Source organism: Mesoplodon densirostris, chromosome 3 (assembly GCF_025265405.1).
Source record: "Mesoplodon densirostris isolate mMesDen1 chromosome 3, mMesDen1 primary haplotype, whole genome shotgun sequence".
NCBI classification, from domain to species: domain Eukaryota; kingdom Metazoa; phylum Chordata; class Mammalia; order Artiodactyla; family Ziphiidae; genus Mesoplodon; species Mesoplodon densirostris.
The window spans coordinates 120477585-120495411 of record NC_082663.1 but is presented as its reverse complement, the minus strand read 5'-3'; the positions used below and the strand labels follow the sequence as shown (position 1 = coordinate 120495411).

At 37.0% G+C, this 17827-nt stretch overlaps 1 protein-coding gene across 1 annotated transcript; it reads right to left on the bottom strand.

Annotated features, from left to right (window-relative positions):
• Window positions 1-2188: 2188 nt before the first annotated feature.
• Window positions 2189-5072, bottom strand: LOC132486388 (protocadherin beta-5). Its single transcript, XM_060093482.1, has one exon. It carries the CDS (start codon window positions 4846-4848, stop codon window positions 2458-2460), a length of 2391 nt encoding a protein of 796 aa, XP_059949465.1. The 5' UTR covers window positions 4849-5072; the 3' UTR covers window positions 2189-2457.
• Between the last annotated feature and the right edge of the window lie 12755 nt (window positions 5073-17827).

Sequence of the window (17827 nt, the reverse complement as noted above, 5' to 3'; positions counted from 1 at the left end):
TCTTACATATGAACAGATAATCTATCACCAGACATATGAAAACCACAAATGACACAGAAACGCAAAAAGAGAAATGCAACCTTCAGGAAACAGATCATTCAGGAAATAAAGTGAACTTTGAAAATCTCAAGTGCTACTATGGAAAAGACATAATCAGATAATAAGAAAACTCTTAGGGATTTAAATATGCCATTAAAATTAAAAATTCAATAAAAATACTCAAAATAAAGTGAGGGACTAACTTTAAGTGAGGATATAGAGGAAAAACCTAAGATGTAAAAGAGAAATATAAGAAAGATAGAGAAACAATTTAAAATGTTCAATATCCAACAAGTACAAGTCTCAGAAAAACATAACAAGCTGAAGTTAGGAATACAATTATTAAGGAAATAATACTAGAGATGAAAAAATCCCAGATATGAAAAGGCATGAATCGTTAGAATGTATAAAACATTGAATGACATAAGTAACATGTAAGACATTTATGAAGTGGAAGCGAAAACTAAATACATTTCCAGTTATGCAGAGACACAGAAAGTTTATTTTTGTGCACTCTCTCTTAAGAAGCCACTAGAGGATATACTGTAGCAAAGAGAAGGAATTAAAAAAAAGAAGGAAAGAAGGAGACTTTCTTGAACCTTACCGCAATCACCTAACATATGCCCAAATCCTCTAACTTCTTTGTAGGGCACTGTTACTTAGTTGACCCATGGTTCCCCATGGTGTGCAGTCTCCCTCATTATAAGTCAGTAAACCCACCTTTACTGACTATAATGTTCTGATATAATGTGTTCCTGGTGATCTTTACCTGCAGGGCATTCATAATTTATAGGGTCATTAAAAGTAAATTTTTAACATTGCTTTTCAGGTTTTAAAACATCTATAGACAAACAAGGAATTCTTAGCTACAGTTGTAGAATGGGTCATTAACCCTAACTATATAAAAGTAAAAGCGCATTTTTGAGAGGTTTGAAAGTATAAGGGAGAAACAAGTAACAGGAAAAATAAGAATTCTATTAGTTTCTTTCATGCAGGAAAATCAAAAGAAACTGTTGTTAGTGGAACAATAAATGGAGCTTTCAGTTTGAGCAGAGAAGTAACAGAAAATAGTGAGACAGCTATATGTGAAGGATGTATGAGAGAAATTTTAAGTACCAGATACCAAACAACAATAGCATGAAATTAATTGTTTAAAGTTTATGAAAAAGTTACAAACATATTCTTTAGCAATAAGAAAGTATTTTAAAAGTTAGAAAATGAAGGTTTAAAAGTGCTTTCCAAAGGGATAAAATGAAAAACAGATAATACCAGGTGTTGGCAGGAATGCTGAGGAACTGGTATATCCAGACACTGCTGAAAGCAATATAAACTGGGACAACCACTTTGGAAAACTATTTGGAAATATCTGCTAAAAGTGGACATGCACTTACTAAATGAGTAGCAATTCCACCCTTAGGTATATACCCAACAGAAATGCATATACGTGTTTGTTGAAGGACATGTAAGAGAATGTTTATAGCAGCGTTATTCAAACAGCCAAACGTTGCACCAACCCAAATATCCACATACAGTAAGATGGGTTATAAATTGTGACATATTCCTACAGTGGAATACTATACAGCAACAAGAATGAAGAACTAAAATTAAAAGCAGTATCACGGATAAATGTCATAAACATATTGTTGAGAAGCCAGATGCAAAACAGTTCACACTCTACTATTCCATTTATATAAATTCAAAACCGGCAAAACTGAACTATAGTATTGGAAGTTGAGATATTTGTTATACTTGAGCTGGTAGTGATTTTAAGGGGTAATTTGTGTGGCACCTGGGATGCTAATAATGTTTCATTTCTTCAAGTGCTGATACCAAGTATGTTCACTTTCTGAAAATACAGTGAGCTGTGTTAAGGGTTTGTTCACTTTTCTGTATGTATGTTATAATTGAATTAAAATATTCATTTAAAAAATTATTTGCCAGTAGGATGAGAGCTAGGAAAGAAGTGTAAATAGAAGTGTTGGTTTTCATCGTGCTTTCTCACATATTATATTTGTTATATGAATGTATTCCTTTGCAAACAAAATGAATATTATGTAAACATTTAAAATTTTTGCTATTTAGCATCAAATAACTTAGAGCGTGATTAAACAGAATGAATATAGAGAAAACAATATTTTATTAAGACAGTTTATTGCAACAAGTACCAACGGAAGGAGCAAAAATTTCAGGAAAATCAACAGCATGCAAGGATTTGGAATGGCACACTATAAATAAATGCAATGACAACAGAATTTAGTTTTCCAAAATTGGACAAGGTAAAGTTAAATGGACTAATTCATTACAAAAAGGAAATCAAGGCTATATCGGAAGATGGAATTTTTCTCCATGATGCCCTCAAATTCGGTATCTGGGGAAATTAGAGATAAATGACAAATACCTTGCATCATGATGAGATCCCTAACTGAATCCAAAGCTATTCCAGAAGTTGGCGTTTTCCTCTATTTCTTCACCAGCGCCCTGGGTCGGGAGGTTAGGGAGAATCGGCTTCAAGAATTTAAACTCATTTAACCCGGAGCCTCCTGTCAGACACACCTCATACTGGTAGCTCTGGGACAGGGTCCCCGTGCCGCTGACGTCCACCGGGTGGCCCGGAAAGTGGCCCTCGGGCACCGAGCAGCGACCCACCGAGGCCGCCCCGCCCCTCCTGCACAGCCGCACCGCGACGAACACCAGCACCGAGAAGAGGAAAAGCGACGACACCGACGCCAAGGCGACCACCAGGTAGACGGTGAGCGGGGCGGCCGGGGCCGCGTCCGCCGCTTCCGCTTCCGGGGCCGGCAGGTAGGGCTGCGAGAAGCCGTCCACCAGCAGCAGGTGCAGCGTGACGCTGGCCGAGAGCGGCGGCTCGCCGTTGTCCTTGACCAGCACCACCAGCCTGTGCTTGGCCGCGTCGCGCTCGCTCAGCAGCCGGGCCGTGCGCACCTCGCCGTTGTGCGCCCACACGCCGAAGAGCCCGGGCTCCGTGGCCTTGAGCAGCTGGTACGACAGCCAGGCGTTCTGGCCCGAGTCGCCGTCCACCGCCACCACCTTGGTCACCAGGTAGCCCGCCTCGGCCGCCCTGGGCACCAGCTCGGTGCAGGGCGCCGAGGCGTTCTGCAGCGGGTACAGCACGAAGGGCGCGTTGTCGTTGTCGTCCGCCACGAGCACGCGCACCAGCGCCTGGCTGCTGAGCGCGGGCGAGCCGCGGTCGGCGGCGCCCACGCGGAACTCGAACGCCCGCAGGGCCTCGTAGTCCAGGGACCTCAGGGCGAACAGGTGGCCGTTGTCCGGGTTGATGGACACCAAGGAGGCCAGGGGCACGTGCGGGTCGAGGGGCGGCAGCAGCGAGTAGGTGACCTGGGCGTTGGCGCCCGCGTCTCTGTCTGTGGCGCGGACGGTGCCGATGTGCAGGGCGGGGCTGTTGTTCTCGCGGACGGACAGGGTGTAGGAGGTCTGGGTGAAGGCGGGGGCGTTGTCGTTGACGTCGGCCACCAGCACGGTTATGTTGTGCTCGGTTTGCAGTCTCGGTGTCCCCATATCTGTGACGGTGATGGTGACGTTGTATTCCGCTCTGCTCTCTCTGTCCAGTGGCCTCTCGGTCACTAGGGTGTAAAAGTTTTTGAATGTGGGTTTCAAAAGAAAGGGGAGATCATTCTGGATGGAGCAAACCATCCTACCGTTGTCCCCGGAATCTGGATCAGAAACACTGAAAACGGCCACCACAGTCTCTGGAGAGTTTTCTGGGGTAGAGCTGGTGAGCGTCGACATGGTCAGTTCAGGGACATTGTCGTTCACATCCACCACCTCTATAACTACAGTGCATTTTCCTGAAAGGCCCCCGCCATCTGTGGCTGCAATCTCCACGTTATAATATCGAGTTGCCTCGAAATCTAATGCCCTTTTCAGAAGAATTTCTCCTGTTATTTCGTCTATTACAAATGGTTGAGTAACTTCATCACCTTGGAATAGAGCGTAGGCTACATTCCCATTCGTTCCTGCATCTAAATCTCGGGCGGAGACAGCGACAACAAAGGAGTTTAGGGGGCTGTTCTCCGGAATCTGTACCTCATAGACCGACTGTAAAAACTCAGGGGCGTTGTCATTGATGTCCACGACTTCAATGCGGACTGCAGTGGTCCCGGACCTGGGCGGAGCCCCACTATCCAGCGCCGTGAGGGTTAAACTGAGCTCAGGCCCTTCCTCCCGATCCAGCGGTTTGTCCAGCACCAGCTCTGGGTATTTTCTGCCATCTCCGCGATTATGAGTGACAACATGAAAATGGGAGTTGGGGCTGATTGTGTAATTCTGAATAGTGTTGCTACCTATGTCAAAGTCCTGAGCTATTTTCAAAGGAAACACAGTCCCTGTCTGGACGTTTTCTGGGATTTTTAGGAGCATTTCCCTCTCGAGGAACTCTGGGGAATGGTCATTTATATCTGTGAGCTGCAGATCAGCTTGAAAAAATTGCACCGGGTTTTCCAGTAATAGTTGGAAATGCAGTATGCAGGGATCTGTCGCCCCACACAGCACCTCCCGGTCTAGTTTTTCATATAGAAGCAAATTCCCGGTCGTTACATCCAGCTGCAAGAGCTGTTTATTTCCTTTGTAATGGATTCGCGCGCCCCGAGTGGCCAGTTCCCCCACCCTGAGCCCCAGGTCTTTTGCCAGGGTGGCCACAAAAGACCCACTTTCTGTTTCTTCTGGCATGGAATACCTAACTGCTTCAGAGCCAGACTCCCACAAAAGCAACAATATAGCAAGAAAGATAACTTGCCTTTTCTGTAGCGTTTTTGCTGGTGCAGTCTCCATTGTTGAGATCCGGTTCAAGAACTTGCAGTTTCTTCAACTCCGTATGCAACCAACCCAGATGATTTGGTTAAATAAACTCGAATTAGATCTTTCTGACTGACCTGCAGTAGAACGATGCCCTTCTCTGGAGATCTCTGCCTTTAGATCTTATGTAAAATGCTTCCTTCTTTTAGAAAGCATTCAGAGTTCTGATTCCCAGCTTAATGGCTTCCTGGGTATCCACAGAGCCATTCATTCCTACTCCTAGCCTGCAGCACCACCAGGCGTCCTTATTTACTATTGCATATAGTATTTGCCGTCTCATTCCAAGTTAGAACCTTTTAAGTCACAGAAGTGTTCCCAGTTGTATCTCCACTTCTCAGTTATTGTAAGTTCTAAATAAACATGTGCTAAGTTAACTTCTAGCGAAAGAATGCTATTCAGAACAAACTAAAACACTAGTATTCCTCATAAAATATCTTTTGAGTACTTGAAGAAACTTTCTTTTGTGCGATTCTTATTTGATTATATTCACGAAATAAGCAATAATGGATGTTTACAAAAGTTTACACTATTAAAATTATTTTTATTTTTAAATATTACATATTAGAAAAGGGCATAAATCATGAGTGTACAACTCAAAAAATTTTCAGGAAGTAAACACACTCATAAGCAAAACCTAAATTAAAATTAAACTGTTACAAAAACCCTAGAAGCCCCCTCCTCTCATTGTCTGGTCACTACCCTCCCCCCTAAAGGTAAGCACTCTCCTGATTTCTGTTATCATAGAGCTTGTGTGTGTGCATCTTTTTTGAACTTTTATACAAATGGAGTTATAGAGTGTTATGTTTGTCTTCTTTCAACATTACCTTTGTAAAATTCATCTGTTACATATTGTTCTAATTTATTTTATTCTCATTGCTTTATGTTATTCTATTGTATGACTATACACCATTTGTTTTTTTATTCTCCAGTTGATGGACACTGGGGTTTTTCAGTTTGGGAATATTTTGAGTAGTGCTGCTATGAACACTCTTGTATATGTCTTTTGGTGTCTATGTGTGCATTTATATTTACTATATTCCTAGGAGTTAGACTGTTGTGCCTTAAGATGTGCACATATATATATAGTTTTAATAGATATTGCAAAACAGTTTTCAACTGTGTTTCTATCAAAACCAGCAGCGTGAGAGTTCCAGTTGCTCCATTTGCTTGTCAACATTTGATAATATCTTTTAATTTTAACTTCTCTGATGAGTGTGTAATGATGTCATATTGTAATTTTAATTAGCATTTCCCTGATGATTAAATTGAGCACATTTTTCACATGATTATTTTTATTTTTATTTTTATTTTATTTTATTTTTTTTTGCTGTACGCGGGCCTCTCACTGCTGTGGCCTCTCCCGTTGCGGAGCACAGGCTCCGGACACACAGGCTCCGCGGCCATGGCTCGTGGGCCCAGCCGCTCCGCGGCATGTGGGATCTTCCGGGATCGGGGCACGAACCCGTGTCCCCTGCATCGGCAGGCGGACTCTCAACCACTGCGCCACCAGGGAAGCCCCACATGATTATTTTTATTAGTGTATATTCTTGTGAAGTACATAAGTCTTTTGTCTATTTTTCTATTTAGGGTATTTTTTTTTCTTATTGATCTTTAGAAGTTCCTTATATATTCTGGGTATAAGTACTTTTTTAGAAGTATGTATTGCAAATATTCTCTCCCATTCTATGGCACGCATTTTAACTCTCTTGTGGTATCTTTGAAGAACAAAACTTCTTAACTTTTACTCTAATTTTTCAATATTTTTTATTTACGGTTAGAACTTTTTGTGTTTTCTTTAAATCTTTGCATACACTAAAGTCAAGAAAATATTGTTGTATGGTGCTTTTGAAAAATCAATTACTTTACTTTTCACATTTAGAGCTATAATCCTCCTGAAATTATTTTTTCATGTTAATGAGGTTAGGGTCAAATTATTTTTTTTCATATAAATATCCAAATGACTGCACCATCTATTGAAAAGAAGTTCCATTCCCAATTGTTTCTGACGTGCCATTTTTTTCATGAATCAAGGGTTCATAGTTCTGTTCAAGAGTCTTTTTTTCCCATTTTCTCTTTGTTTATCCCACAATACAATATTATCTTAATTACTATACTTCATAATAGGTTTTATTATCTGATTGCTAAGTCCTCCAGTTTTATTCTTTTTCTTTAAGATTGCTTTGGTTAGGGGCTTCCCTGGTGGTGCAGTGGTTGAGAGTCCGCCTGCAGATGCAGGGGACAGGGTTCGTACCCCGGTCCGGGAAGATCCCACATGCCGCGGAGCGGCTAGGCCCGTGAGCCATGGCCGCTGAGCCTGCGCGTCCGAAGCCTGTGCTCCGCAACGGGAGAGGCCACAACAGTGAGAGGCCCGCGTACTGCAAAAAAAAAAAAAAAAAAAAAAAAAAAAAAAAAAAAAAAAGATTGCTTTGGTTATTATTGTCCCTTTGTATTTCCATATAAACTTTACCTTTCTCTTTTTTGTAAGATTTTTTTTTTGATGTGGACTATTTTTTTTAAGTCTTTATTGAATTTGTTACGGTATTACTTCTGATTCATGCTTTGGAGTTTTGGCCGCAAGGCATGTGGGATCTTAGCTCCCTGATCAGGGACTGAACCCACATCCCCTGCATTGGAAGGCAAAGTCCTAACCACTGGACGGCCAGGGAAGTCCCCATATAAACTTTAGATTCAGCTTGTCAGCTTCCACAAAGAAATCTGCTGAAGTTTTGTTTAGGATTTTATTGCCTCTGTAGATTGAGAAGAACTGACATATTCCCAATATTGAGTCTTCCAACTATTGAACATTATATATCCCTCTGTTTATTCAGATATTTAACTTTTCTCAATAATATTTTATATTTTTCAGTGTAGAAGTCTTATGCATTTTGTTGTTTGTTTCTAGATATTTGATGTTTCTGAAACTATTGTAAATGATGTTTGAAAATTTTAATTTTCTGGGTTTTGCTGCTGTATAGAAATACAATTATTATTTGCATGCAGACCTTATATCCAGTGGCATTACTTACTTCATTTATTAATCCTAATAAATAGTCTGCAGATTCTTCATGACTTTTAATGTATACAATCATGTCATTTTAAAAAAAGACTTCTTATTTCTTCTCTTCAAATCATTCTGTCTTTTATTTTTTCTTTGCTTTATTCCACTGGTTAGAACCTATAGTAAAACACTGAAGTGAAATAGTAAAGGCAAGCATTCTTGTCTCATTCTTGATCCCTGAGGGAAAGTTTTAAATAATTTACCATTAATGATAATGTTTACTCTAGGTTTTAAAATACTTTATGAAAGTTCCCTTCTGTTTTCAGTTTGCTAACAATTTTACCATGAGTGTGTGCTGAATTTTATCTAGTGACTTTTTCTGTATCCATTGAGGTAATCATATGATTTTCCTCCTTTACCTAATGTAATGTAGTATATTGATTGGATTTGCATTCTTAAAATAACACAGTTTTCTCATAATTTATTATTTCTCTTTTATATATTTCTGAATTTTATTTACTGATATTTTGTTTAGAATTTTTCCATCTGTGTTTGTAAAAGAGATTGGTCTCTAGTTTTCCTTATGATGTCCTATTCAGGTTTGGATGTCATAATCCATTGAAGTCATGCTGGTACCCAGATAATCTGGGAAATATTTCCTGTTTATCTGTCTTCCAAAAGATTTTGTATAAATTGGTGTTAGTTGTTCCATGAGTATTTAGAAGAATTCACTAGTGTGAACTAAGTGGCAAGGTTTTTAATCACAAGTTTAATTTACTTAAGATATGACTAATCAGGTTTCTTCTTATTTCAGTTTTAGTAAACTGTGTTTTTAAAAGATGTTTTCCATTTTACATAAATTATCAAATTTATTGGCATACAGTTGTTCATAATATCTTCTTTTATTTTTTAATATCTGTAGGATTGGTAGTGATGTTCCTTTTTCATTCCTGATACTTATGATCCATGTTTTCTTTCTTTTTAACATTAGTCTTATGAAGAGTTTTTAATAAGAGTTATTAATTATTACATGGAACCAACTTTAAGTTTTGTTAATCTTCTTGGTTGTATATTTGTCAGCTTTGTATTTATTTATGTTTATATATATATATGTATTATTTTCTTCCTTCTACATTGGTATTTGATTTGTTCTTTTTCTAGCTTCTTCAGATGAAAGCTTAGATTATTGATTTTTAACCTTTCTTTTCTAACCTGTGCATTTAAAGTTTAAAAATTTCCCTGTAAAAGCTGTTTTGATATATCAGATCTTAATTTTACCCAGTTCAAAATATATGTAAATTTCTTCTGCGATTTCTTCTTTGATGGATTATTTAATTTTGAAGCACTTGGTATTTCTTTTAAATTTTTATTTCTGCCTTAATTTCATTGTCAAAGAGCATATTGAGTGATTTCAATTCTTTAAAAAAAATTAGAGACTTGCCTTATGACCCAGAATATGGATAATTTTGATATATGCATGTGCATATAAAAAGAACGTGTACTTACCAGTGTACTATGTATGTCAGTTTATTCAAATATAATTATTGTGTTGTTCAGATTTTTAATATTCAGTGTAGGTGTGTCTTCTTATTCTATCAGGGGTTGAGAGAGTTGTAATACATCCTCCTCCTATGACTGGATTTATCTATTTCTTATTTATGTTCTTTCAGTTTAACTTTCTATATTTTGTAATTATCTTATGGGGATATATTCAGTCTTAGAATTGACATACTTCTGGTATATTTACCTCCTTATCATTATGAAATATCTCTCTTTGTCCCTAGTAATGCATCTTTCCTTAAAGTCTCCTTTGTCTTATGTGAGTATATCTATACTTGGTTTATTTTGGTTAGTGTTTGTGTCATGTATCTTTTTCTATTTTTAAATTTTCAAACTTTCTGTCATAACACACACACAGAGACACACACAGTTATGTGACAGCATATACTTGAATTTTTCTTAAACCTAATCGGACAACATTGGTTGTTTAATTGGATTATTTAATCCAATTGCAATTAATGTAATATTTGATATCTATCCACTTATATTTACCATCTAAATTTTTGCTGTTTGTCCCTAAAGATTTTTTCTTCTTTTTGATTATTTAGCTATTTATTTTTTTCCTTTGATTCATTTTAAAATTATTCTCCTTGTGATTATCTTAGAGATTACAACATCCATCTTTGATCTACAAGAGTCTAATACAAATTATTTAATTTTACTACTCCCATGATAATGCTTAGAACCTTAGGATTCCTTAACTCTGTTTATAGCACCTGCCTTTTACATTATTATTGTGATGAATTAAAATTTTATATATATTTTAAATCCTTTAAGAAACTATTATTTTTGCCTTTAATAATCAATAGCAATTTATAGTTACACTTATTCTTGTTCTTCATTTCTTCCTGCAAATCTGTGATTCCTTCAGGACTGTTTTCCTTCTGCCTAATGAATTCCATTAAAAGTATTTCTTTTAGTGCAGATGCGACTGTGATTAATTCTTGCAGTTTTTGTTTGTTTGAAAACTTCATTTTTGAAAGATATATTTTCCGGTGATAGAATTCTAGTCTGGTAGTTATTTTTTGCAGGACTCTGAAGACATCATTCCTTTGTCTTTTGGCTGCTTGATAGTCAGCTCTCTATTTTATTGTTGTTCCTTTCAAAGCACTGTGTCATCTTCATGTGGTTGCTTTTAAGATTTTCTCTTTGACTTTGGTCTTCAGCAGCCTTCCTGTGATATTCCTAGCTGTGCTTTGTTTTTTCTTTAACATCTTTATTGGCGTATAATTGCTTTACAATGTTGTGTTAGTTTCTGCTGTATAACAAAGTGAATCAGCTATATGTATACATATATCCCCATATCCCCTCCCTCTTGCATTTCCCTCCCACTCTCCCTATCCCACCCCTTTAGGTGGTCACAAAGCACTGAGCTGATCTCCCTGTGCTAGGTAGCTGCTTTCCGCCAACTATTTTACATTTGGTAGTGTATATATGTCAATACTACTCTCTAGCTTCGTCCCAGCTTACCCTTCCCTCTCCCTGTGTCCTTAAGTCCATTCTGTACATCTGCATCTTTATTCCTGTCCTGCCCCTAGGTTCATCGGAGCCTTTTTTTTCCCTCTTAGATTCCATATATATGTGTTAGCATACGGTATTTGTTTTTCTCTTTCTAACTTACTTCACTCTGTATGACAGACTCTAGGTCCATCCACCTCACTACAAATAACTCAATTTCGTTTATTTTTATGGCTGAGTAATATTCCATTGTATATATGTGCCACATCTTCTTTATCCATTCATCTGTCGTTGGACACTTAGGTTGCTTCCATGTTCTGGCAATGTAAATACTGTGGCAATGAACATTGTGGTACATGACTCTTTTTAAAAAAATAAATTTATTTATGTATTTATTTATTTTTTCCTGCATTGGATCTTCTTTGCTGCACACGGGCTTTCTTAAGTTGTGGTGAGCAGGGGCTACTCTTCACTGCGGTGCATGGGCTTCTCACTGCGGTGGCCTCTGTTGTTGCAGAACACCGCCTCTAGCCCCGCGGGCATCAGTAGTTGTGGCACGCAGGCTTCAGCAGTTGTGGCACACAGGCTCAGCCGCTCCGGGGCATGTGGGATCTTCCTGGACCAGGGCTCGAACCTGTGCCCCCTGCATTGGCAGGCAGATTCTTAACCACTGCGCCACCAGGGAAGCCCATGACTCTTTTTGAATTATGGTTTTCTCAGGGTATATGTGCAGTAGTGGGATTGCTGGGTCATATGGTAGTTCTATTTTTAAGGAACCTCCATACCGTTCTCCATAGTGGCTGTATCAATTCACATTCCCACCAACAGTGCAAGAGTGTTCCCTTTTCTCCACACCCTCTCCAGCATTTATTGTTTGTAGATTTTTGATGATGGCCATTGTGACTGGTGTGAGGTGATACCTCATTGTAGTTTTGATTTCCATTTCTCTAATGATTAGTGATTTGAGCATCTTTGCATGTGTTTGTTGGCAATCTGTATATCTTCTTTGGAGAAATGTCTGTTTAGGTCTTCTGCCCAATTTTGGGTTGGGTTGTTTGTTTTTTTCATATTGAGCTGCATGAGCTTCTTGTATATTTTAGAGATTAATCCTTTGTCAGTTGCTTCCTTGGCAAATATTTTCTCCTATTCTGAGGGTTGTCTTTTCATCTTGTTTATGTTTTCCTTTGCTGTGCAAAAGCTTTAAAGTTTCATTAGGTCCCATTTGTTTATTTTTGCTTTTATTTCCATTTCTCTAGGAGGTGAGTCAAAAAGGATCTTGCTGTGATTTATGTCATAGAGTGTTCTGCCTATGTTTTCCTCTAAGAGTTATACAGTGTCTGGCCTTACATTTAGGTCTTTAATCCATTTTGAGTTTATTTTTCTATATGGTTTTAGGGAGTGTTCTAGTTTCAGACTTTTACATGTAGCTGTCCAGTTTTCCCAGCACCACTTACTGAAGAGGCTGTCCTTTCTCCATTGTATATTCTTGCCTCCTTTATCAAAAACAAGGTGACCATATTTGTGTGGGCTTATCTCTGGGCTTTCTATCCTGTTCCACTGATCTATATTTCTGTTTTTGTGCCAGTACTGTACTGTCTTGTTTACTGTAGCTTTGTAGTATAATCTGAAGTCTGGGAGCCTGATTCCTCCAGCTCTGTTTTTCTTTCTCAGGATTGCTTCGGCTATTTGGGGTCTTTTGTGTTTCCATACAAATTGTGAAATTTTTTGTTCTAGTTATGTGAAAAATGCCAGTGGTAGTTTGATAGGGATTGCATTGAATCTGTAGATTGCTTTGGGTAGTATAGTCATTTTCACAATGTTGATTCTTCCAATCCAAGAACATGGTATATCTCTCCACCTGTTTGTATCATCTTTAATTTCTTTCATCAGTGTCTTATAGTTTTCTGCATAAAGGTCTTTTGTCTCCTTAGGTAGGTTTATTCCTAGGTATTTTATTCTTTTTGTTGCAATGGTAAATGGAAGGAAACAACAGCAAATATCAATAAAACTAAAAGCTGGTTCTTTGAGAAGATAAACAAATTTGATAAACCATTAGCCAGACTCATCAAGAAAAAAAGGGAGAAGACTCAAATCAACAGAAATAGAAATGAAAAAGGAGAAGTAACAACTGACACTGCAGAAATACAAAGGATCGTGAGAGATTACTACAAGCAACTATATGCCAATAAAATGGACAACCTGGAAGAAATGGACAAATTCTTAGAAAAGCACAACCCTCTGAGACTGAACCAGGAAGAAATAGAAAATATAAACAGACCAATCACAAGCACTGAAATTGAGACTGTGATTAAAAATCTTCCAACAAACAAAAGCCCAGGACCAGATGGCTTCACAGGCGAATTCTATCAAACACTTAGCAAAGAGCTAACACCTATCCTTCTCAAACTCTTCCAAAATATAGCAGAGGGAGGAACACTCCCAAACTCATTCTACGAGGCCACTATCATCCTGATATCAAAACCAGACAAAGATGTCACAAAAAAACCTACATGCCAATATCACTGATGAACATAGGTGCAAAAATCCTCAATAAAACACTAGCAAACAGAATCCAACAGCACATTAAATGGATCATACACTATGATCAAGTGGGTTTATCCCAGGAATGCAAGGATTCTTCAATATATGCAAATCAATCAATGTGATACACCATATTAACAAATTGAAGGATGAAAACCATATGATCATCTCAAAGATGCAGAAAAACTTTCAACAAAATTCAACACCCATTTATGATAAAAACTCTCCAGAAAGTAGGCATAGAGGGAACTTACCTCAACATAATAAAGGTCATATATGACAAACCCACAACCAACATCATTCTCAATGGTGAAAAACTGAAACTATTTCCTCTAAGATCAGGAAGAAGACAAGGTTGCCCACTCTCACCACTATTACTCAACATAGTTTTGGAAGTTTTAGACACAGCAATCAGAGAAGAAAAAGAATAAAAGGGGCCTTCCCTGGTGGCGCAGTGGTTGGGAGTCTGCCTGCCGATGCAGGGGACGTGGGTTCGTGCCCCGGTCCGGGAAGATCCCATATGCCACGGAGCAGCTGGGCCCGTGAGCCATGGCCGCTGAGCCTGCGCATTCGGAGCCTGTGCTCTGCAATGGGAAAGGCCAAAACAGTGAGAGGCCCACATACCGCAAAAAAAAAAAAAAAAAAAAAAAAAAGAATAAAAGGAATCCAAATCAGAAAAGAAGAAGTAAAACTGTCACTGTTTGCAGATGACATGATACTATACATAGAGAATCCTAAAGATGCTACCAGAAAACTACTAGAGCTAATCAATGAATTTGGTAAAGTAGCAGGATACAAAATTAATGCACAGAAATCTCTTGCATTCCTATACACTAACAATGAAAAATCTGAAAGAGAAATTAAGGAAACACTCCCATTTACCATTGTTTTTTATTCTCCTAATTGAGTTTCATTGAGCATCTTGAGCGGTACATTTTGTTCACCATTTTTGGAAAATTCTTGGTCATTATTTCTTTAAACATTGCTTATTCCCCATTCCTAGTCCTTCTAGGATTACAATCATATGTGTGTTGGAGTTTTTCATTATGTTCCACATGTCACTAAATGTTCTTGTCTGTATTTTTAATTATTTCATTTCTCAGTACTTCTATTTGGATATTTAATATTGGCCTGTCTTGCATTCACTAATCCTATAATCCTTTACAACTACTATGCCATTACACAATCTAATATTTTAAAATTTCAGTTATTATATTCTTCAGTCCCAAAATTAATTTCCATTTTATTCCATTCTCTAGTGAAATTCTCTTCTACCTATTTTCTGTATTCCTTATTTTAACATATCAGTCATACTTATTTTAAGATCACTGTCAGTAAATTCTAGTATGTATTTTATCTGTAGGTCTTCTGTATTGTCTGTTTTTTCCTCTAGGTTTTATTCATGTCAACCAGCCTTTTTGTATGTGTGCCTCATAATTTTTTATTGAATGCTGAAGATTAATGTAAAAAGCTGTCCAGGATCCAGATGATATTATTTTCTTCCAGAAAGAGTTCACCTTTTCCTCTGTTAGCTTGATAGAGTCATGTCTAATCAAACTGCCTTAACTGAAACAAGCACTGTGCTTAGTCAAGGTTCTTTGCAGTCCTGAAAAGCACCTGACCCTTCGAATTTTCAGTTCAGAACTCAGTGTATTCTCCACAGCCTTTCCCATGGAAGGTCACAAACTCTAATTTTCATGCATTAAGACTATTAAAACTTCACTCTGGTTTTCAGAAATTTTCCTTCAAGTTTTTAGTCTTCTTCCCTGGAATGTCCCAGAATTTGACAAGCATCTTGAGGGGGAAAACTGGCCTTGAGCTTGAACCTTCAGTTTGCCAAAGGCTATTGAAGTTACCCCATCCCTGGCAGAAGCCTTTTGTCTGTTCTTTGAGTTTGCAAATTTCCTTAGGGCAAATTGACTGTAGGAGTCAGTTCAGAACTCTAAGGATTTTCCTTTTCAGGAATCTTAGCCCCTTCAGTTCTTTTTATATCATCTGCTGTCTGTTGCTTGAAACTGGTAACTTCTGAATTTAAAACAGGTTTTATTGTTGTTTTCTGCTGTTAGATAATCCATCTAACCGGGAAACAGAATTCCACCAAATATGTGCATAACTTATAATTTAAGACTATTTAAAATCTATATTTTGTAATTTCTGGTAGTAAGAAATAGAGGGTCTTAAAGTGATGTGGGTTATATTGCCTTCAGTAGAATTTCTGTGCCTAAAACAGCATGTGTTAAACTCACTATATGCTATGCCTAAAAACAACAACAAAGGAATTGTAAAAAATGCACACATAATAGAAGCACTTGAGAAACTATGATTGAAATGGGTATTATTATCCAGATATTTGGCCTCCATTCTCTATTTTTGTTTTGCAAAAGTAGAACTGTCCTATTTTTCTTAAGGTATTCATTTTGGGGAAGTTATTTGGATTATATTTACTATTAAATTATAATCATTGAATTTTAAAATGTTCATCTATTCTACACCAAAGACTGGTGGTGATCCCCAGCTAGTAAGGAATGATCCATACTTTATAAATACACACAGTAATTTATAAAGTAATACACAAAGTGATTCATAAATTTACTCATATAAATTCATAAGTGTGGTTCTGAGTGTTTGGCCAGTCTCATTTGGGTGATTATACAAATTGGACTTTCCTGGCATAAACAAAAACATGAACTTAGATTTTCATAATGTTGAAATATATTGCTGAAAACTTCAATTACATTTCTTGTCATCATACATAAAAACTATTTCATTTAAATATCTAACAGTAAATGGAGAAGTCAAAGTAAATGGAGAAGTTAAAGTTGACTACCGTATTTATGTCATATTTATGTTTAATTTTGTTCTCATTTTTATCACTTTCTAATTTTAAGTATTAGGTTGGATGAAGGCTAAAAACTATGTTTCAATAATAACTTAAACAGTAATTTTCCTTTTTTATTTCATTACATCCTTAGAAAAAATGTAATTCAGAGAAAGATTCAAGTAATTAAATTCCAGTAGGATGACACGAGATCTAAAAATAAATACTTAGGTTATAAAGCAGGCTCTTTAATTACTCACATTGTGCCAAAAGTTCAATAACTGGTCTTATAGTTACATCCATATAAATTTAGTTGGAAACCACATAATCGTCTTACTTGGCTTAATGAACACAACATGAAACAATTATAATTCAGATAAGTTTATCTTAATTTCTATTTCTATTCTTGTTGTCTTAAAAGAAAAAACAATGCTTATTTCTTACTACTAAAAGTTAGAATAATTGAAAAAGTAAATTTATGTAAAATACCCAAAAGCTACATTGAAGAAGAAAACAAGGTGACTTGGAGATCAAAAATAAATCATCATTTTGTTCATAAAAGCTGCCCATGTTTCCAGAGTAACTTAAAATGAGCAATCAGACTAGAACATAATAACCAAAACTGAGAAGAAATTCTGACTCTTTTGAAACATGCAGAGAAGCTGCAGGAAAACCAAGAAAAACACATACGTTAAACTACATTTGAACTTCTATTAATAGGGCAAAAGGAAGGACAAGAAAGTATATGCCCTCTACCTCTTGAGTTCTTTTAAAGGATTAAGGGTTTAATTAAGGTTCTAAGATTTTAAGTATTTTACCAAGCAGTGACTTAGTTTTATTTTAGTGAAGTGATACCAAGTTATATAAGATTTTCTCTTTAATTGTTATTTATAAATGAGAATAATTTTTATTTTAATATCAGTGAGTATTTATGGAGCAATTACAATGTGCTACATAAGTAGCAAACAAGATAATCTCTAGCATATACAGTGCTCACAATGGGATATGGTCACAACTGTAGTGTATCAATAATTTAATAAAGTGCATGTTTAGGTACAATTTGGGAGAAACAAGTATGCTAATTTATACGTTCATGGCTATTCAGGGGGGCATAGCCTGGTAGAATAGTGAACAAGAAAGGTCTAGGTAGCTACAAATAATTTCAAACATTCTGGCCTTGCAAATATAAGGCTATGTGGTAAAGACAAGCACCAAAAATATAGAGAAATATAAGATTACACAGAAGCTTTAAAATGTTTCCTTGAAAAGACATTAACCAAGAAGTTCCTTTAGATAAAATTTCTTCTTACACTACTTGAGTAATTTATAGTTTTGGAAAGATTAATCATCAAGAGAAGGTCAAATATGGAGAAATACATAATATCAAGTGTAACTAAAAATGCTAAATCCAATGAATATTAATAAAAGGAAGATTTAGCACAGAGACATGCATAAGTTTGCAGTAGAGATATACATATTTATACAACAAAACAATCTCAAGATAAAGTAACGCAATGTGAGTCAGGTTTAACAAACTTGAGAGGCTCACTTGACCAAATATGACACTTAACCGAACAAAA

Bases quoted from the DNA above. Each gene is read 5' to 3' on its own strand.
- LOC132486388 (XM_060093482.1), bottom strand. From the start codon at position 4,848: ATGGAGACTGCACCAGCAAAAACGCTACAGAAAAGGCAAGTTATCTTT.